The sequence below is a fragment of the Colobus angolensis genome, unplaced genomic scaffold, assembly GCF_000951035.1.
Source record: "Colobus angolensis palliatus isolate OR3802 unplaced genomic scaffold, Cang.pa_1.0 Scaffold125, whole genome shotgun sequence".
NCBI lineage: Eukaryota > Metazoa > Chordata > Mammalia > Primates > Cercopithecidae > Colobus > Colobus angolensis.
In genome coordinates this window covers 3868349-3891456 of record NW_012113697.1, presented here as the reverse complement: position 1 = coordinate 3891456, position 23108 = coordinate 3868349, and the positions used below count along the sequence as shown (strand labels likewise).

Sequence of the window (23108 nt, the reverse complement as noted above, 5' to 3'; positions counted from 1 at the left end):
AGACTCCGTCTCAAAAAAAAAAAAAAAAAAAAGAAGGTTCTAATGCTTATCATTTCCTTAGCCCCTCCCCAAGCTAACCCAAGAAATGGGGTGTGTGTATGTGCTTGTGTGTACATTTCGAAATGATATAAACTGTGATTCCTTGCCATGCACAGGGCTGCATGGGACAAGTGGGCAAGTTACTGGGTGCACACCTGATTGTGCAGTATCCCAGTATTTGGCCATGGTGGTATTTCTCACATAGCTCACATGTTCCTATGAGCTATGTTCCTTCCTGTCCACAGAGCAGTCCAGCTCAAGATGAGGGACAAAGAGTCAAAGCCCAGAGAGTATTTTGTTGTTGAGAAGTAAATGACCAAGAGGTTGCACACTCCACATACACTCATGAACTCTTGACTTAATTCTGCTCCCATGTTTACAACTATATGAAGGGAAGCTGGGGGTTTTTAGTATATAGCTAAAGAGAAGGAGAGAGAAGAGAGGCTGGCATGATAGACACATGGATGGATGGATGGATGGATGGATGGATGGATGGATGGATGGATGGGCGGATTGATGGATGGATGGGTGATAGATGATGGATGGATGGATGGATGGATGGATGGATGGATGGATGGATGGATGGATGGATGGGTGATGGATAGATGGGTGATGATGGATAGATAATTGATGGATGGATGAATGGATGGATGGGTGATGGGTAGATGGCTGATGGATAGGTAGTTGACGGATGGATGGATGATAGAGGAATAGAGTTATGTACACTCAAGGGCATCTGCAGGAATATATACCAAAAAACTAATAGTGGAACAGTGTTTTTCTCCCACTGGGGGAAGAGTTAAGACTGTGGGAGGACTATGCTTCTCATATCATGTGTATCAGAAATGTTTAGATTTTTCTGATAAGCATTTATTACTTTTCTGAAAAGGAAGAAAGCAGAAGTGTTTGTCTGGGGAAATAAAGAGGACTCCATCCCTTGCAACCCACTGTTCCTATCTGAGAGTCTCTGGGTTCCTTGAGCAAAAGAGGGCCCTGCATACATCTGCGGACCTGGGTCCTTTCCTATCAGCCCTCTCCCTCCTCAGGCCCACACACCCTTGACAGTCTGATGAGAGATGAAACAGAACTCTGTGTCCCCACATCCTATGTATTTTGGAACAAAGCTCCAGATGATCTTTTCATCTTTTTGTGAATCATGTCCAAATGGAAGCTCGCTGATACAGAGCTGTTTTTTCAAACTCTGCTCCAGAGAAAAAATATATATATAATTTTAGCCATTTGTCTTCTACCCCAGCAGCCACTCTCAGGTACTATTAAAATCCGATTCCAGTTTTTGCTATGACAGCACCAAAGACCCATTCGTGACAGAGTGATTGGTTTTTACTTTCTTTTTTTCCAACATCAGCTCTTTTCCTGGAGATGGCATTGTATGTTAACAATACAAGGCAAGGTGAATATTTATCATCCTTTACACTTATATAGTTCTTTATAGCTTTCGGAGAGGGCCACACTCATCAGCTCATTTGATTTGATCTTCACATCAACTGTGGGAGTTGGGAAAGGGGACAAGTGGAAAAAAAGACACTCTTGGAAGTGTTTACAGTTGGAGAAAATTGAGGCCTAAGCAACTTGCTTACGTTCACATGGGTAATGCATGGCAGAACTATTAACTCTGTCAGGCCTCCTTGGTTGCAAGCGATAGACACCAACATTGCTTAACTAGGCAAGAAATAGCTCATTCTATCAAGGGAGTCAAGCTAAGAACAGATAAAAATCATGATGGCTCTAGAGTCCCAGGTAAAAGAAGGGTAGACCGTCCTTTCCAGGCACCTCTATCCTGCCCGTGGTTCCTTGGATTCCAGGCTTGAGATTCAATTTGTTGTGCTCCTGGGAAACATAATCTGATTGGCCTAACTTGGGTCAGGGGAAACTGGGCCCAGTGACTAAACATAAACATAAAACAATGAGGAAGACGTAGTTTCACAAAGGAGATAGGGAATTGTTCCTAGAAGGGAAGAGAGAGAATGAACAGACGAAAACAACAGATATCCTCCACAGGCACCTAGAGCTCAGCTCTCAGGACTCCAGAAAGGGGCTGGTGCTCGCTCGCTCACTCCCTCCCTCCCCTCTCTCCCTCTGTCCCAACATGCTGGCTGTGTGGTCTATTATGTCTGCAATGGTTTCATCTTTCTTTCTCTGCTGACAGACCTCCTGGGCTTACTCATTTATTCCACAATGGCAGACTCAACCTCCAAGTGCTTGCCCCAAATTAACTCAGAATCTCTGAGCCTCAGTTCCAATTTTCCAGGAGAGAGACCCTAGTTGTCCCAGCTCCCCTCATCTAATTAGCTGACAGTTAGTGTGGGGAAAAGAATCGTGGGGTACAACAGGAGGTTTACATGATAGATGAGGATGTTTCTTCCGGAACTCCAGGATAGAAACTGCAGTGTTGCCTCATAGAAACTCAGAACTGAGTGGATGGCCAGATAGACAGATACGTAGGTAGGTAGGTAGGTAGGTAGGTAGGTAGGTAGATAGATAGATAGATAGATAGATAGATAGATAGATAGATAGATAGATAGGTGATTGACAGATTAGATAGATGGATAGATGATTGATAGATAGATGATAGATATTATTTATAACTGTATATGGATATACTGTATCTGGATATAGATAGATTTGTCATTGCGGCTCATCACTTCAGCTTCACATGGCCCACGGGGGCCAACTTTTGGCCCAAGTCTGTCTTATGGCTTTCTAGTTTGATTCCCACAGCCAACTGGGTCAGCCTCTGAGTTTTTCAACTCCAAATTCTTAAAGAGTTATCTGTGTTCATCTCATTACACCAGCCATGCAAGTCCCAGCAACTTGGCCGGCCTATGAAGAGGTCCTGCTGTGATCAGTCAGTCCTCAGCCCTGAACTAGTTGACCCGGACAAGCGGGCAAGCGTTTGGCCAGGTCGGTGGGGGGAGGGGCAGCCGATGATGGATGATTGGCATCTCTGGTCCCACACTGCAGGAAAATGGATTCCTTCCGGAGAATAGAGCCCCTTAACGCTGTATTTCCTTCTGTGGGGCAGGTCAAGGCACTTCTGGAGGAAATACTGGAGCGGGTGACAGACGAGTTTAACATCCCAGAACTGATGGCCAAAGTGGAGGAGCGCACCCCCTACACTGTAGTTGCCTTCCAGGAGTGTGGCCGGATGAATCTCCTCACCAGAGAGATGCAGCGCTCGCTGAGGGAGCTGGAGCTCAGCTTAAAGGTGAGTGCGGTCTTGTAAGGCAGGGAGGGGACGTTGCTAGAGGACACAGCTGGAAACCTGCGGGGAAGAAGGAGCACTGGGGGACCTGGAAGCTGGGGAGCAGTTGTCCTGCAGCATCCTAGGTGCCCAAAAGGTATTACTCCCCAGAAACCAAAGTCTGGCCATGAGGTTGTCTGCAAGAACCAAGATGTTATACAATCTTTGACATTTCTCGTCAACAAGGAAAGAGTCTACTATTTCTACTACCAGTTTTACTTTCCTCACCATGAGATGATGTAAAATGCCCAGCACAGCCTGTTAATTACTGTTCACCCAGATGACAGGTAGATGGGAGCTCTTTCTGCCTTTGAGGAGCTGAGGGTGACTGCTGTCGGTTTACATTGCCTTGTTTATTAAAATAATTGTAAATGAACACTCAGACAAGCCCTGGAAGTCCAGGTGTGGAACACGCTGGCGCCTTCATCATGTCTGGCTCTAGGGGTTAAACAGCCAGGGTCACATGTGGATAGGAAAAACATGTATGAGTTTTTTCACACAGAGTCACATAGATGATGAAACAGACTGCAAAATCTAGGTTAGGGCCGGGTGCGGTGGCTCACGCCTGTCATCCCTGAGACCATCCTGGCTAACAGAGTGAAACCCCGTCTCTACTAAAAATGCAGAAATTAGCCAGGCATGGCGGCGGGCACCTATAGTCCCAGCTGCTGGGGAGGCTGAGGCAGGAGAATGGCATGAACCTGGAAGACAGAGCTTGCAGTGAGCCAAGATAGCACCACTGCACTCCAGCCTGGGCGACAGAGCGAGACTCCGTCTCAAAAAAAAAAAAAAACTAGGCTAGGGTTTTTTGTTTGTTTGTTTGTTTAATCTCTTAATGTTCTTTCTCCTTCCTCCACCCCACCTCAACATGGGTAGAAGGAAATAAGGAAGGAGAGACAGGAAGGGAATGTTGAAGATGGACAATGTTTGGTAACATTTCCAAATTCTGTGCTGGCTTGTAATCAAATGAAGGACAAAATTCCACAGAGGAAATAAGAACTTTGTCTGTCGTGTAACGCAGTTCCATTACTTAGGTACGCAGCTCTATGTCGGTAACTATCTTGAGCAGGTGTGCTGCCATTTTAAAGGCTTATGGAACTTGTGTGATGTGGTGCAGCCTATTTACCCATTTGATTTCCAATTCATTCACTCATTTTTCTTCCGAGAGCCTTTGCTGCATTTGGAATCATGAATCTCAGAGCTTGCCTGGGCAAAGATGAAGGGTGCGGGAGGCAGTTGTCTTGTCTTTCAGTCTGAGTCAAGCAATGTTGATTGATGAGCCTCTTGGGCAAGTCTCAGCACTGTCTGCTGGAGGGTGCAAAGGAGATTGGAAAGGGAGCCTTCCCTTGAAGGACAGTCTTGTGGGGAAACAAACACACACACTGATATAAAGCAGGGTGGAATTAATTAAGAGCCACATGGGAGAAGAAAGAAGAAAGAAGTATTGTATGTGGGGTAAGGAAAGCCCCAGGGAAGGAGTGGCATTCATGGGGTTCCGGAGGAAGGGGAGGATTGTGACAGGTGATCATAAAAGGCGGGGGCTCCTAGAGGCACAGAGCACAGCAGCCCACGGTCTGTTCTCAGAGTTAACATGGTTTGGCTGCAGCTACAGGCCCACTCAGGTGAGCAACAGTGATAGGGTGAACTTCCAAAAGCTGACAAAACAATGACAGCAAAGCAGCCGGGACCTTTGTCTACTGGTGCCACTGTGAAAGGAAGACAGACAGAGCAATCTCCATTCAAACTTGCTGTCATGAATCCCAGACTCTCCTTAGGACCGTCCCCCAAGCTGGCCTGGTCCTCAGACTCTCCGGAAGTTCTATCACATGTTCCCATCTCCACGCTCCAGTCCTACCAACTTCTGGAGGTGGGGCCTAGAAATCCATAATGTTTCATCACCAGCCAGGAAATTCTTTTGATGACTCAAGTTTGGGAAGCACAGCATGAAGGTAAGAGGCAGAAGAAAAAGTTAGACAGTGCTATTCGTGGCAAAAAGAAGGTGCAAAGGGGATGGCAGCAGAGTTCAGAGAAGAGAGTTTTAAGTCTAGGGAAGGGATCAAGCTGAGCTAGCCAGAAAGGAGAACAGCAGGGAAAACACGCAAAGCAGGTGACTTGGCAGGAGGAGTTCGCAGGATGGTCTGGCCTGTGAGTGAGAGGTGGAGCGCCCGAGTGGGGCAAGTCCCTCAGACAGCGCAGCGAAGAAAGTCAGCTCTGAGTTCTTCCCGGAACACTGGTGGAAGGCATGCTTGGCTTTGCTGACCAGCTTACCTGGCAGCGGGGAGGAGGAAGAGGAAATTCTGCTTGAGGTTTTCCTTCTTCATTTTCTTTGTTTAACAATCACTTTATGCTGGGTGCAGTGGTTCACGCCTGTCATCCCAGCACTTTGGGAGGCTGAGGTGGGCAGATCACGAGGTCAGGAGATCGAGACCATCCTGGCTAGCATGGTGAAACCCCATCTATAATAAAAATACAAAAAAAAATTAGCCGGACCTGGTGGTGGGTGCCTGTAGTCCCAGCACTTTAGGAGGCGGAGGCGGGTGGATCACTTGAGGTCAGGAGTTCGAGACCAGCCTGGCCAACATGGTGAAACCTCATCTCTACTAAAAAATACAAAAATTAGCCAGGCATGGTGGTGGGCACCTGTAGTTCCAGCTACTTGGGAGGCTGAGGCAGGAGAATCGCTTGAACCCAGGAGGCAGAGGTTGCAGTGAGCCGAGATTGCGCCACTGCGCTCCAGCCTGGGCGAAAGAGCAACAGTCCATCTCAAAAAAAAAAAAAAAAAAAAGAGCCAGATTAGATCCCCGGTCAGCGAGCCAGACTTTAAACCTGAACAGCTGCACATCTTTAGAAACAGATTTTATCAATCAGGAGGGTCAATCAACCACCGAAGCTTAGGAAAAAAGCCTGATGCCATCACACGTTTGAATGATAAAAATTAGTTCCTGGGCAGGCGCGGTGGCTCACACCTGTAATCCCAGCACTTTGGGAGACCGAGGTGGGTGGATCACAAGGTCAGGAGTTTGAAACCAGCCTGGCCAATATGGTGAAACCCCGTCTCTACTAAAAATACAAAAAAATTAGCCGGGCGTGGTGGCGGTCGCCTGTAGTCCCAGCTACTTCAGAGGCCGAGGCAGGAGAATGGCGTGAACCCAGGAGGTGGAGCTTGCAGTGAGCCGAGATTGCACGACTGCACTACAGCCTGGGTGATACAGCAAGACTCTGTCAAAAAAAAAAAAAAAAAAAATCTGCACTTGTACCTGCTAAATATATAACAATATTTTAAAATGTAAAAAGGAAAAAAAAATGCTTGCAACCAGAAAAATAAAATGAAAAAGTTCCAGGACTGTTTTAGGTTGCGCATAGGGAGACATAGGTCTACTCATGTTATCCAACACACTAATTGGACAAACCCAAATGTTGTGCCCGGACCGGGCACCAAAGTTAGAAAATGTCGAATTTTTGAAGTCATTAAGTCAACACTATTAGCATTCATGATAACGATATTGTTATTCACCATATTTCATATTTGGCTGGATGGGAGGCCATAATAATGTCTACCCAAAAAGTATTATCACTGAAAGCCCTGATGACTACAGGAGCTCAAAGCACACAAAAGTGGTAAAGGAAGGCATCATCTGGGGAAGGCCAGCTGGCCACAAATATGTTCCCATAGAGAGGAATTCTTTTGGGAATTCACCACAGTTAGACATGTGTATCTCAGCCTCACAAGATGAGGAACCAGCTCCTGTGAATATCCCAGAGCTGACTGGAAGGGGTACTGACTTCCACTAACCAAACTCATAAAAGTCTGATGTACCAAATGCCCAATGGCCAATTTACTCTGTTTCAATAACAACTAGGCATAATTTTCAAAGGGCCATATACTGACGGCAGACTGCCCAGAAATTACCTCCCTATGTAGGAAAACTACAGAAGACAAATTCTTAGACTTTTAATGCCCAATACAGTAGCCATTAATGACAGGTGACTACTGAGCCTTGAAATGCAGTAGTCCAAATTGAGATGTGCTATAAGCTTAAATTACGCACCACGTTTCAAAGCCATAAGACCAAAAACTATAAAATAGTCTAGTAATTTTATATTTATTATATATTGAAATGATATTTGGTATTTTAGATATACTGAGTTAAATAAAAGTTAAATTCACCTGTTTGGTTTTTTACTTTAAAAATGTGAATTCCAGAACATTTTTAATTACCTATGTGGCTGTCATACGTGGTTTGCATTCTATTTCATTTAGGCACTGCATATCTTAGATGGAGCCATGGCCAGCCCAAAATCTGGGAGGGGCTGGGAACTAAATTTTTTTTTTTTGGCGACAGAGTCTTGCTCTGTTGCCCAGGCTGGGGTGCAGTGGTGTGATCTCGGATCACTGCAACCTCTGCCTCCTGGGTTCAAGCCATTCTCCTGCCTCAGCCTCCCGAGTAGCTGGGACTACAGAGGCCCGCCACCATGCCTAACTAATTCTTGAATTTTTTTTAGTAGAGACGGGGTTTCACCATATTGGCCAGGTCTCAAACTCCTGACCTTGTGATCTACCCACCTCGGCCTCCCAAAGTGCTGGGATTACAGGTGTGAGCCACCGCACCTGGCCAGGAACTGATTTTTATCATTCAAACGTGTGATGGCCTCAGGCTTTTTTTCCTATGCTGCGGTGGTTGATTGCTCCTCCTGATTCACAAAATCTGTTTCTAAAGATGTGAAGTTGTTCAAGTTTAAAGTCTGGCTTGCTGACGGGGGATCTAATCTGGCTCTTTTTTTTTTTGAGATGGACTGTTGCTCTTTCGCCCAGGCTGGAGTGCAGTGGCGCAATCTCGGCTCACTGCAACCTCTGCCTCCTGGGTTCAAGCTATTCTCCTGCTTCAGCCTCCTCCCAAGTAGCTGGGATTACAGGCACCTGCCATCATGCCCAGCTAATTTTTGTATTTTTTAGTAGAGATGACCATGTTGGCCAGGCTGGTCTCGACCTCAAGTGATCTGACCTCAAGTGATCCACCTGCCTCAGCCTCCCATAGTGCTGGGATTACAGGAGTGAGCCACTGCACCCGGCCTACTCTGGCTCTTTATTCTGATGCACTGTGTGTTGACTTAATAGTGCAGGTCTGCACAGGTGGCCCGTGCTATGGCCCTTTAATCCCCACCCACTGGGCAGCTATCCTGGCCCATATGCCTTTGGCTTTCCAGTGCTCTACCAGAACACCTGAATAGAAAGGCAGCGCCAACCCAGCCTGGAAGCCAGCCTGGAAGGAGTAGGACCCTTCTCACTTTCACTTCTTCCCATACTCTCAGCTCCCAGTGTCTTAAACAAATGAAAGCTCCTTGCCAAGAACATCTTCATAGAGAAGAAAAAGCAGAGAGGAGCTAAGCCTCAGGACAGGCTACAGCATGGAGCCCCTCCAGGAGGGAGGACCTGGGTGCTGCTGCCCTGGCCCCTGGCCCTCTGTGGACTGACGCCCACTGCACGACCGTGAGCCCAGGGCAACAGCTGCTTCAGACACACCAGAGGTGCCCTTTTCTTTCGCCCAGGCTGGAGTGCAGTGGCCAGATCTCAGCTCACTGCAAGCTCCGCCTCTCGGGTTTACACCATTCTCCTGGCTCAGCCTCCCGAGTAGCTGGGACTACAGACGCCCGCCACCTCGCCCGGCTAGTTTTTTTTTGTATTTTTTAGTAGAGACGGAGTTTCACCATGTTAGCCAGGATGGTCTCGATCTCCTGACCTCGTGATCCGCCCGTCTCGGCCTCCCAAAGTGCTGGGATTACAGGCTTGAGCCACCGTGCCCGGCCCAGAGGCACCCTTTTCATACGGAGGTTCCTGGCCTCACTCCCAGAGGTGTGAGTCCTTAGTTTGGACTACAGCCTATGAATCCAAGCTTTTAACAAGCTCCCTGACTTAAAAAGAATGAAGGCCTACAGGAAAAATGAGGTTTTAACTCTGTATTATGCCAAAGAAAGATTATGAAAGCATTTATTGATAGGGATGAATGGAAGGGTTAAGGTCACAGCCAAATAGCCCTCCTATCCTGAAAAGGGGTCACCCAGCCTGTAGTTCTCCCAGAGTTTCCCTGCAATGCCAAAACCAAGGAAGCACCCTGTAGACCCTGAAATGCAGCATTTTCGTGAGCGAAGGGTCCAGTGTTTTAAGTTTTCTTTTCGTTGACTCTTGACCTGTGAACAAGTAAGTGTGACTATCAATCGCTGTTCAACAGGATGCAGGCCAGATGAGTTTAGGAAACTGGTTGAATGAACATAAGCAGGCGTCTTTGCTTAGTATAGCTTGAGACTTTTTTTTTTTTTGAGACGGAGTTTCGCTCTTGTTGTCCGGGCTGGAGTGCAATGCCATGATCTCAGCTCACTGCAACTTCTACCTCCCAGGTTCAAGCAATTTTCCTGCCTCAGACTCCTGAGTAGCTGGGATTACAGGTGCCTCCTACAACACCCAGCTAATTTTTTGTATGTCATAGAAATGGGGTTTCACCATGTTGGCCAGGCTGGTCTTGAACTCCTGACCTCATGATCAACCCGCCTCAGCCTCCCAAAGTACTGGGATTACAGGCCTGAGCCACTGTGCCCAGCCAATGATTTTTTATTTTCTTCTTTTCCTAAATGACTCCTGGTTCTCTTCTCCAGGTCTGTCCCTGCTTCACTGACAAGCTGAGAGACAGAACATTCTTTAGAGTTCCATCACTTGCACATTCAATTAGTATGTGTAAAATTATTGTCAGAATACATTATAATCTTATTATAAGCAGATGTGAGAAATTTTTAAGAAAGCCAAGTTACACGTATTATGTCCTCTGCTTTCAAAATGATTTTAGATTTCTGCAGGGTGTTAAAAATTAAGTACTGCATATATTTCTAAATTTATTGGATCTTATTTTCAGAGTAATTTTAAGTTCACAGCAAAATTGCACAGAAGGTGTGGAGATTTCCCATATATCTGCTGTCCTCAAAGACAAATTATCCCCCCTCGACTCTCAAATTCAACACCAGAGTGGTACATTTCCTATAACTGATGAATCTATACTCATACATCATTATCACCCAGAGTTCATAGTTTACCTTGGGGTTCATTCTTAGTGTCAGACTTTCTATGGGTTTGGACAAATAAATAATAACTTGTGTCCACCATTAGAGTATCATACAAAGTAGTTCCACGGCCCTAAAACCCCTTTGTGTTGCATATATATATATATATATATAATTTTTTTTTTTTTTTTTTTTTTTTTTTTGAGACGGAGTCTCGCTCTGCCGCCCGGGCTGGAGCGCAGTGGTGGGATCTCAGCTCACTGCAAGCTCCGTCTCCCGGGTTTACGCTATTCTCTTGCCTCAGCCTCCCGTGTGTTGCATATATTTTAAACTATTTTTTGTTTTCGGAGATGGAGTCTCTCTCCATTGCCCAGATTGGAGTGTGGTGCTGTCCTCATGGTTCAAGAGATCTTCCCACCTCAGCCACATGCGTAGCTAGAACTATGGGTGCACACAACCACACCCGACTCACTTTTTATTTTTGGAGAGCTGGGGTCTCACTATGTTGCCAGGCTGGTCTCCAACTACTGGCCTCAAACGATCCTCTCCCCTCGACCCAAAGTGTTGGAATTACAGGCATGAGCCACTGTGCCTGGCTATTTTCAACTTTTTTCAAGCACATTCTCTCTTCCTATAACAAAACTTATAGAAACAGTTTGCATGGCTTCACTGTTTTCAGAAATGGCACATCTCTGTATGAGGGATGGTAACAGAGAGTGCGCTGTTGACTTAGCCCACAGAAATGACCAGAAACAAAGGACTTCTGAGTCCAGAGCTCCATCTGAGTTCATCTGTATCTGCCTCGGTCTGGCCCAGTCCTCAAAGCACATCCCAAACGACCAGGACATTTCTGTCACACTTAGTCCAGTGTACCGCCAGCAGTCCACAGCCTGACACCTTAGGAGTTCTGTTGAGTCACGTTATGGGGTGACTCCAGAATGGGGCCTTTATTCCCTACCAACTCACAGCACAGACGACATTCACAGTATATTTCCATAGATGCACCCAAATTTCATACAACCCCAGCCAATTTTCTATAGAAGCAAATTTAGTAGAACTATATTTTGCTGTATTGTTTGTAAAGGCATTTTATAACCATGGAAGTTAACTGGCCATTGAAACTTCTTAAAGTTTTTATTCTAAAGGGAAAAATGAATACAGTATGGCCTGTATTTTTTTTAAAATGTCCGTTGGACTCATTTCACTTTTGAAGTGAGTCACCACTTTTCAACACATCTTAACCAAAGGTTGGCAAGCAAGTAGTGGATTATGTGCACATAAAAATTTGTATTAAAACTGTCATTTGTAGTTTTTAACGTAGGCCAGGCATGGTGCTCACACCTGTAATCCTAGCACTTTGGGAAGCCTAGGCGGGTGGATCACTTGAGGCCAGGAGTTTGAGACCAGCCTGGCCAACATGGCAAAAAGCTCTACTGGAAATACAAAAATTAGCCAGGCATGGTGGCACATGCCTGTCATCCCAGCTACTTGGATGGCTGAGGCACAAGAATTGCTTGAACCTGGAAAGTAGAGGTTGCAGTGAGCAAAGATCATGCCACTGCACTCTAGCCTGGGCAACAGAGCAAGACTCTATTAAAAAAAAAAATTAACGTAGCTTTGGCAAAAACATGCATAATAGTTTACATTACCAAACAGAAGACTTAGCCTTTCTGCCTAAAATACCATCATCCCCCAGAGCTTCCCGTGATGGTAAAGACATTCTCTGTCTGTGCTAATAAGATCACATGTGGCTACTGAGCACATGAAATGTAACTAATGTGACAAAGAAACTGAATTAATTTTTTTTTTTTTTTGAGATGGAGTTTTGCTCTATCGACCAGGTTGAAGGGCAGTGGTGGGATCTTGGCTCATGCAACCTCCGCCTTCCAGGTTCAAGTGATTCTCCTGCCTCAGCTTCCCGAGTAGCTGGGATTACAGGCGCCCGCCACCAAGCCCGGCTAATTTTTGTATTTTTAGTAGAGATGGGGGTTTCTCCATGTTAGTCAGGCTAGTCTCGAACTCCTGACCTCGTCACCCACCCACCTCAGCCTCCCAAAGTGCTGGGATTACAGGCATGAGCCACCACGCCCAGCCGAATTTTTAATTTTTTTTTTCTTCAAGATAGGGTCTCACTATGTTGCCGAGACTAGTCTACAAACTCCTGGCCTCAAGCAGTCCTCCTGTCTCAGCCACCTGAGCAGCTGGGATTACAGGCGTGCACTAATACACTCAGCTACGTCTTTATTTTTTTGTAGATACCAGGCTTCACTGTGTTTCCCAGGCTGGTTTCATACTCCTGGGCTCAAGTGATCCTCCTGACCTGGCTTCCCAAAGGGCTGAGATTATAGGCATGAGCCACTGTGCCCAACTCTCAATTTTTAATTTTATAATTTTAATTCACTTGCACTTAAATAGCCACATGTGGTTAGTGGCTACTGTATGAGACACCGTAGACCGAAAGTATATGTATTTGAGTCCTGTAATGTAAGGCCAGGGACAATGGGTAAGCACTTGCCTTGTAGCTGTGTTTGCTAAAGAGAGTATCAGGTAGTTTCCCCATAAAGCACAATACTTCATCCTCCCCCTAAAGGTGAATTTCAGCCCCTCTCTCCTAAAATGGCTTGTAGCCCTTAAAGGCCATTTTTTTTTTTTTTCTATTCACAGCAATTACTTTTCCCACTGACCTCTCTCCTGGTTCTGTTCTCCAGGGCTGTATTAGTCAGGTATGGCTGCTGTTAACAAAATACCACAGGTGGTGTGGCTTAAATAACAGACATTTATTTCTCACAGTTCTGGAGGCTGAAAGTCTAAGATCAAGCACTGGCAAATTTGGTTTCTGGTGAGGGCTCTCTTCTGGGCTTGTAGACAGGTGTCTCCTCTCTGCGTCCTCAAATGGCAGGGAGGCAGAGCAAGAAAAGGGGAAAGTAGGAGAGAGACTGAGAGATTTCTTCCTCTTCTTATAAGGCGAAAGTCCTGTCAGATTAGCCCTTCATCTGTATTATGTCACTTAACCTTAATTACCTCTTTAAAGACTCTATTTCCAATACAGTCACATGGAGCGTTGGGGCTTCAACATATGAATTTGCCAGGGACACAGCCCAGCCCATAGCAGGGGGTTTTCTCACCTGTCCATCCTGCAGCTTCTCCCCTAAGAGAAGTTGCTGCATTAGTCTGACTTACCGTCGGAGCCTCCTGTACCCAGACTCAGTGGTTCTACCAGCCACCAACCCACAGCCCTTTTGTATTGCTCAGGCCTCAAGGGGCATCAACCTATGGCATCAGTGGCTTTGCCTTGCTTTTGCCCCTTATCACTCTCACTCACCTGATTCAGATTCCCGTTCATAAATGGGAGAAGTGAAGTGGTATCAGAGCTACTGGACATTGGGATTATGTCCTGTTAATGGGCATAATCCATCATGTATGTTAGAAAAGAAGTGCCAACAACCACTGATCTGGGATGCCTCCTGCCTCCCTAGAAGGCAACGCGCTTCAGCCACTGCCGCCTCTGCCGCAGTGCGGGCTCCAGGCTGTCTTGGCACGTGTCTGCAATAGCCATCCCCTAGCGTCTTTCACTGGCTAAGGCTCTTTCTTAAAAATACACCTGCATTCCCAGTTCCCACTGAATGCAGGTGTGTTCTTAAGAAAGAAAGAGCCTCAGCCAGGAATGTTTTTAGCCGGTGGTAGAAGGCTGCCTACACTGGGCACTGTTTTAGGTTCTCATATAATTTAAATAGCAAGGAGGTTCAGGGAAGAATAACCGTAACCTTGGGTAATCCACTAGGGCTTCTGCGAGTAGGAAAGCTGATACCTCACATTCTTAGCAGGTGAAAACTTGCCATGGTGGAAATAGATAGTAAAGAGTTACTGACATATCCCAGATTGTATGCTGTGATATAAATTCCCATTTAATGCACAGCCCTGATTTCTGAGTTCATAAGTAATTCTAGTGAACCTTAGTAGGAATTCTGGGTAAGAAAATGAGGTTGCCATTGGTCTTGCTTGCATCACCAAACCCAGACATCCAGATTTCTGAGTTCATAAGTAATTCTAGTGAACCTTAGTAGGAATTCTGGGTAAGAAAATGAGGTTGCCATTGGTCTTGCTTGCATCACCAAGCCCAGACATCCAGAAGAGCCTCTCACCTTGAAAAGCAGACAGATTTTAAATTAACCCCGCCTTCCCACTCATCTTCATCTCCCTAAGAGTTTTGGCCATTGAGTTCCACATTTTGAAAGGAATACATGGGTGAAATTTGGAAAGAGAATCTGTGCTATGCAATGTTTCATTAAAATCTTCAGTTTTTCAAGTCTCTCTAATAAAATAAAATAAAATAAAAAACACACCTGCAAATGTGTCATATGTAAGCCTTTCCATGACTGATCCAACTTGACTGCGTTTACTTACCTCTTCTATACCTCTGCAGTACATAGATCCAGCATTATTCCTGGGTTAATATGTATTTATGCCTGCATTTCTTTATGATTGCTATTAAGTTATCACCCAAGCCTTTTCCATGAATACAAACCCTGCTTCCCCAGCTAAACTGTGAACTCCTCAAGCAAAGACTCTCTCTTCTAATTGCTGTATATTTCCGGAGGAAAAAAGGCTGGTATAGCTCTCTCTGTTTACCATGGGTCTGAGCAAAGAGAGGGAGGTCAGCTACAACTGTTCACTCCTCGGGATGCGTCTTTCTGTTTAAAATAATTTGTTTGCTCACCAATGCAAATACTCTGTAGCTTGAAAAGGATTCAATGGGCTTCCCTTTTATAAATCAGGGATTTGAAAAGTTACACACACATACATTATAATCCGTCTACTAAAAGTGAGTACAATGGATTCATGGTGAGTTTTAAGTTTTTGAATAATTCCTTTTACTTACTTAGATTTATTTTTTGGCCTAAACAGAGAAAGGAGCAAACTTTAAAGGAAAATTTATAATTGTGGTAGTAACTCTGAAAAGTAAGATTGAAGCAGTGCTTAAAAGTAACTCATGTGGCCTTCTGCTTATGACCAACAAGCCAGATTTACCTTTTTACCTTAAACTGCTAGAAAATTAGACAAGCTATGAAAAATATCAGTTTTCAGACATTAAACAACAGGCAGAATAAGACTATGATACTTGAGAGAAAGGAAATAAGAAATGTGAGGCCTTCATTCTACAAGCTACAGGTTATACTTCAGGAACCCAAAAGAGTCCCATAGTCTTGCTGAACTGGGAAGATGTAGAATTTGCAGAGTAAAGTACCTAAGGTGGGGAGCTGCACAGAGAAAGAGCTCAAGAGATCCACAGAGGGAATCCCCTTGAGACTGTGGCTCTGCACATGAGTGAGAGGAAACTACCCAAGGCTGAGAAGGAACCACCAGAAAAAAAAGTACAGAGAGCAATTCTCAGAGTTCACAAAGTGCTGAGAATAGTTTGTGTTCCTACTAGCCAGAGCAGAAATAACTCAAAAAATAGGAGGTGTCAGGGAGAATTCTCAGAAGTATATCAGCTTAGTAATGGGGCTACATTGAACCTAGACTAAAAACTGGTCTGACCCCACCCTAACAAACTTAAATGCAAGCCACCAACAAATCCATTGATTTCAAGAAAATTAACTGCAGGCCAAAAATAAATTCCACCACTGTTTAAAGGAGTATAACAAAATTCACACGCAATAATGTAAAATTCACAGTGCCTGATACAGAGTAAACAAATTACAGCCACGTAAAGAAGTAGGAATACATGACTCACAGCTAGGAGAAAGTGCGATCAGTTGAAATGGACCCAGAAATGACAGAGACAATGGAAGACAAAGATGTTAAAATAGCTATTTTAAGTTTGCACCACATATTCAAGAATTTAGAAGAAAACAAGAGTATGATAATGTAAAACATGTAAGATATTTATTAAAAGACCCAAATGGAATTTGTAGAGATGAAAAATACAATGTTGATATGAAAAATGAACTTCAGAGAATTCACAGCTGAGTAGGCACTGCAGGAGAAAATATCAATAACTGTGAATACACAGCAATACAAATATCTAAAATGATGAAAAAATTGAAAAAAGTAAACAAATCACTAGGTCCTGTAGGATAATATCAAGTGATCTAACATACAAGTAATTGGTATCCCAAAAGGATAGGGTTGGTGATAGGGAAGGGGGGCCAAAAAAACTATTTGAAGAAATAAGGGCCACAGTTTTGCAAATTTGATGAAAAGCACAAAACCTATAGGTACAAGAAGCCCAATAAGCCCCATGCAGAATAAGCCTAATGAAAACATTGTAAATACACCTCATAATAAAACTGCTGAAACCCAGGGATAAAGAAAAGTTTTAAAAGCAGAAAGAGGAGAAAAATAAAAATTATATTTAAAGGATCAAAGGAAAGAATGATGGCAGACTTCTTGTCAGAAGCTGTGCAAGTCAGAAGAAAGTAGAGAACTATCATTAAAGCACTAAAAGAAAAAAAAAACTGTAAACTTAGAATTCTTTGCCCAGGAAAAAATAGCTTTCGAAAAAGAAAACTAAGTAAAGATGTTTTCAGACAACTGAGATAATTCATAGCCAACATGCCTCTGGTACCAGAAATGTTAAAGAAATTTCTTAGAACCCAGGAGGCGGAGGTTGTGGTGAGCCAAGATCATGTCAGTGCACTCCAGCCTGGGCAACAGTGCAAGACTCTGTCTCAAAAAAAAAAAAAAAGAAAGAAAGAAAGAAATTTCTTAGAAAGAAAGCAAATGATATGGAAATTTGGATCTGAACAAAGAAATAATGGTCTCCACAGATGGTAAATATATGAGTAACATGAAAGACATTTTTACTCATCCAAAATCTTTTTTTAAAAATAATAGACTGTTTAAAACAAAAATAATAAAAATTTACTGTGGGCTTTAAGCATATGTAAAACCAAAATGTATGCCAACAACAGCATGAAAAATGAGAGGAGAGAAATAGAAGCATATTGTATATGATTCTTACACCATATGTGGAGTGGTATAATTTTGAAGTTAGGGTGTGATGAGTTAGAGATATGTATTGTAAATCCTAGAGTAGCATTCAGCAAACTATTGGCCAACAGGCCAAATCTAGCCTACAACCTGTTTTGGCAAGTAAACACTGGAACACAGCCACAATCATTCATTTATACAATGTCTATGGCTATTTTGTGCTACAATAGCAGCACGAGTAGTGTCAGTAGAGACCATGTGGCCCACAAAGCCTGTAATATTTATTTACTATTTGATGCTTTACAGGAAAAAAAAAGTTGTCATAAAAGCAGCCACAAAATAAATAAATTATCTACAATTATTGTAGTTACTGTGTTGGTAACTACATTAAATATAAATGGCTTAAGTGCCCAGGGTACTGATTAGAACTGCCAGATTCAATTTTAAAAGCAAGACCTAGCTATATGTTGTTATGTCAGGAGTCCCGTCTCCAGACCACTCCTACATTTGGAGATTTGCTAGAAGGACTCATGAGTTTCGGCATATGATTGTATTAATACATATGGCTAAAATTTGTTATGGTGCTTTAGTAAGAATACACACATAGCCAGATCATAAAGGAAAAAGACATAGGTGGAGTCAGGAGAAATCCATCTACAGGTTTCCATATGCTGCCTCCCTCTCATGAAGGATCACATAGAGTGCATCCTCTCTCCAGCACTGGAAATGGAGTAACATTTGTGTAACATTTCTGCCCAGGGAATTCCATTAGAGACCCCAGCACCCAAGAATTTTATAAGGAGCGGGTCATATAGGCACCCTCTATCTAGCACATTCCAAAATCCCATGCTTCCAAATAGGAAGTAGATATTCAGTGTAAACCAAATTGTTTGCACAGTCTGGATATAGTCAACCACCCTTTTCTATTAACCACCCTTTTCTATTAACCGTTAATGAAGCGCTAAGTTTCTAGATGCCAGCCACAGGCCAACCTTGCTAGCAGGCATTTCTAAGGATAGCAGTCTCAAGCTTGCCTCTTAACTCTTTCAGCATGGATGACCATCAAAACAAAGAACAAAAAAACTTCACATATCAAGCTAAACACAGGTGAGAAGAAAAAGATGAGAAAAAATGTAATATAAAAACTAATCGAAAGAAAGTTGTAGAGGCTATATAAAAATCAAACTATATTTTAAAATAAACAATATTACCATGGATGAAGAGGAGTATTATGTAATAAGTTAATTTATGAAGAGCATATAACAATCCTAAGTGTATAGGCACCTCATAACAAAGCATCAAAATACATAAAGCAAAAAAAAAAGATGATAGAATCAAAAGGAGAAATAAATCCACAATTACAGTTGGTTTCAAAACTCCTCTCTCAATAATTAGTAAAACAAGTAGACAGAAAACCAGTTAGGACAAAAAATGATCAACCAACTTCCCAATTTTACAGACACTCCAACAATGGCAGAATACACATGCTTTTCAAGAGCACATGGAACATTCACCAATATCAACTATATTTTATGTCATAAAACAATATGAGAGGATTAAAATCATACACAGTATATGAACTGACCATAGCATAATTGAACTAAAAATAAATAACAGAAAGATAATCAGAACATCTACAAGTATTTGGAAATTAAATCGCATATTTCTAAATAATTCTAACTATATCAAATAAAATAAAAATAGAAATATATAAAATTGGTAACATGTAGCTAAAGCAGAACTTAGAGGGAAATGTATAGCATGAGATGCAAATATCAGCAATGAAAAAAGTTCCCAGATCAATTATCTAAGCTGCACCTTAAGAAACTAGGAAAAAAACAGCAAAACGAATCCAAAGTAAACAAAAGGAAGGCAACAATCAAGAGCAGAATCAATGAAAGTGAAAACAAAAGATTATAAAACTTTATGAAACCAAAAGCTAGTTCTTTTTAAAAATGAATACAATTAATAAACATTTACCTGAATGTGTAAGAAAAAAGAGAAAAAACAAAAACTTGAAAAAATCAGGATGGAAGGGGAGATACCATCATAAATCCTATAGACATTAAAAGCATTATAAGAGTATATGAATAATTTTCTGCGATTAAATTCAACCACTTAAATGAAGTGAACCAATTCCCTATGAGACTCCATCAAAGCTCACCCCAGTAAAATGTATAACCTAAATAGCCCGTATCTATTTTAAAAATTGAATTCATAATTTAAAATTTCCCACAAAGAAAACCCCTGATCCGCAAAGTATCCTTGGTAAATTTTACAAACATTTAAGGATGAAATAATAGCAATTTTATATAAACTCCTCTACTTCCAGGAAGATGGAGTAGACATATGTTTCCCTATTCCTCCTGCTAAGTATAAATAAAAACCACGGCCAATTTATACAGAAGAAACATAAGACTCTGAAACATGTAGAGAGGAATGAAGACTATCTAGGAGCCTCAGGACCCAAGAAAGGACGTGAGAGTGAGTTTCTTGGATTTTCTTTATGCTTCATAGACCTCAGAATGGGAGAAAAAAAAAGAAAGCCAGCAAACCAGAAATGCGAGTGGATGCTGACAAAACAGCAACAACAACAAAACTGTTCTCTTCGTCAGAGAGAGAGATGAACCAGCGAAGAGATAGCCTAGCAAGACAGAAAACTTTTCAACAATAAGCATGTTACTTCAGCCATACACCACAGGAAAACAGGAATCCTTATCGTGATTGAAGTGTTTTGTGTCTTGACTGTATCAGTGTCAATATCTTGGTTGTGATACTGGACTACAGTTTTGCAAGCTGTTACCATTAGGGGAAACCAGGTAAAGCGTACACAAGATCTGTCTGTATTATTTCTTACAACTATAAATGTACCTATAATTATCTCAAAATTGGAAGTTTAATTTAATGTTGTAAATCACCATACAAAACCTGCAGATGTTTATAACAGCATTATTCATAACTGCCAAAACTTGGAAGCAACCAAGATGTACCTCAGTAGGTAAATGGAAAAACTGCAGTACATCCAGACAGTGGATTGTTATTCAATGCTTAAAAAAAAAAAAAAAAAAAATCAGCTTTCAAGCCATGAAAAGAAACAGAGGGAACACTTAAAGGCATATTACTCAGTGAAAGATGCCGATATGGAAAGACTACATACTGTATTATTCTAACTATGTGACAATCTGAAAAAGGTAAAACAATGGAGGCAGTAAAAACTCTGGTTACCCAGAGTTAAGAGTGACGATGGCATGAGTAGGTCAAGCACAGAAAAGTTTTAGGACACTGAAACAATAATGATGAATATGATACTATAATGTTGGATATTTGTCATATACTATAATGACACAACATGATACTATATTTGTACGATACTGTAACGGTGGATACATACAATTATACTGCAATAATATATAATACTATAATGGTGGATACTTGTTATTACACTATAATGATACAATATGATACTATAATGGTAGACACATGTCATTATAAATTTGTCCAAACACATAGAATGTATAACACAAAGGGCAAACTGGGGTAAACTGTGGACTCTGAGTGATAATGAGGTGAATGCAGGTTCATTACATGTAACAAATGAACCACTCTGGAGGGGAATGCCGATCGTGGCGGAGGCTGTGCATGTGTCCAGGGAAATCGCTGTACTTTCTGCTCAATTTGCTGTGAAACTAAAACTGCCCTAAAAAAAAAAGTATATTTTTAAAAAAAAAGCATAGAGAAAACTTCTCAACAAATTTTATGAAAACAGAATTAACGTGACACCAAATACCTTATGAGCAAATGATAGATGAGCCTTCCTCATAAGCACAAATGCAAAACTCCTTAGCAAAATGTTACCAAATCAAATCACACAATAAAAGAAAAAGATGATATATCATGGCTAAATGCGGTAATCCTAGGAATACAAGATTACTTTTAAGATTCAAAAATCAGTCAGTGAAGTTTACCATATTAATGTGCTAAATTTAAACATCGTGTGATCATCTTCATAAATGCAGAAAAGGCGTTTGATGAAATTGAACATCAAATCTTCATTTTAAAGTATCAAAAAAAAAACAGAAATCAAAGGAAATGTCAACTTAAAGGATATCCAAAGAAAACATATTTAATGGTGAGGGACGGTCTGCTTTCTCTCTAAGTTTGGGAACAAGGCAAGGTTTTCCACCCTCGTCACTTTTGTTCACCACGACCGTGAACATCCTTGATAATGCAGTAAGGGAAGACATGGCTACACAGAGGGTCTCGTAAGACAAGGGAATGATCTTTTTTGACCATTGATTTTGTCCTTTGCACTAATTTTAATCTTTACACTTACTGTTATTTTATTAAATAACCAGTTAAAGGGAAACAATTATTACATAAGCTATACAATGTATGTAGCAATGAATTATCACATAACTACAGATATGAGGAAGACCGTATTGTCTGAGAAACTTGATTTGGGCTCAGAGATATAAGCAGCATTTGAAACCCTTTTCTCAGAAGCCTGTGTACACTAAAGCAGAGATTCCAAAGAAAGGAAACAGTTTTTTTTCTATTTTAACCTAATAAGGACATTCATTTCAGCAGATCCTTAAGGAAATCTACCAGAAGAAACTTGCTCATCAAATTCGGGTTTGTTTGAAAGTGGTAAACTTTGGTGGCACATACAGGGCTCTTTTACATCCCATTGAACCTTGATGTGGCCTCAGATTCATCACAATGCCCTGCTCTGGTCATCTACCTCAAAACATCTGGATAGATACATGGAATGAAATCTATTTTCTATCCCTATAATAAAGTCCTGTTACTTGGGGGGAAACATTTGTAATTCACACTGTACTCATTCAGGCTGGTCCATCTGTCGCCAGTCTGATTAGGGATATTTGTCTTTTCTTTAAAATATTAAGGTTTTTATGTCTTAAAATAGTACGGCCATGAGATACTACAGTCTAGAAAGTGAATTCGTAATAATTACACTCCGTGTGGCAAGTTCATAAAAAAGTTACCAGTGTAGTTTATTTCTTATAAATCAGGAGCCTCTGGCTGTCACTCAGGAGACTGAAATATGTTCATCTTAAGGTAGGTATGCTTAACTGTTAAGAATTCCAAGTGGGCCAGGCATGGTGGTTCACGCCTATAATCCCAGCACTTTGGGAGGCCAAGGCGGGCAGATCACAAGGTCAGAAGTTCGAGACCAGCCTGGCCAACATGGTAAAACCCCGTCTCTACTAAAAATACAAAAAAAATTAACTGGGCGTGGTGCCACACGCCTGTAATCCCAGCTACTTGGGAGGCTGAGGCAGGAGAATTGCTTGAGCTCAGGAGGCGGAGGTTGCAGTGAGCAGAGATTGTGTCCCTGCACTCCAGCCTGGGTGACAGAGCAAGACGCCATCTCGAGAAAAAAATAAAAAAAAGCATTCCAAAAGTTAAGAGGAAGAGTTAGACCTAGAATTCCATGTGCCAGTCTCCTGTCCCACAGGCCAGGAGACTCCAGGCCCTATGGAGGTGAGAACATCTTACATTTTAGCAGTCTGCCCTTGATGAAACAGTCAAACGCTGTCCGGTGCCCTAACACCTGTTACAGAAACCACAACCATAGAAATGGGGTCTTCAAGAAATTGCCACAGATCACTGGCAGAGCCAAAGTTACAAAGTTTGCTTTTAAAGATGGTGTTCAGGCCGGGTGCGGTGGCTCACGCCTGTAATCCCAGCACTTTCGGAGGGTGAGGCAGGTTGATCACTTGAGGTCAGGAATTCAAGACCAGCCTGGCCAACATGGTGAAACCCTGTTTCTACTAAAAATACAAAAATTAGCCGGGCGTGGTGG

At 42.3% G+C, this 23108-nt stretch overlaps 1 protein-coding gene across 1 annotated transcript in view; it reads left to right on the top strand.

Moving 5' to 3' along the window:
• DNAH9 (dynein, axonemal, heavy chain 9) overlaps positions 1–23108 on the top strand; it is a 392924-nt gene that overhangs the window by 362164 nt on the left and 7652 nt on the right. Inside the window, exon 67 of the mRNA XM_011933244.1 lies at positions 3083–3265. Within this exon, the coding sequence (XP_011788634.1) occupies positions 3083–3265 (183 nt within the window). The remainder of the gene's footprint in view (positions 1–3082; positions 3266–23108) is intronic.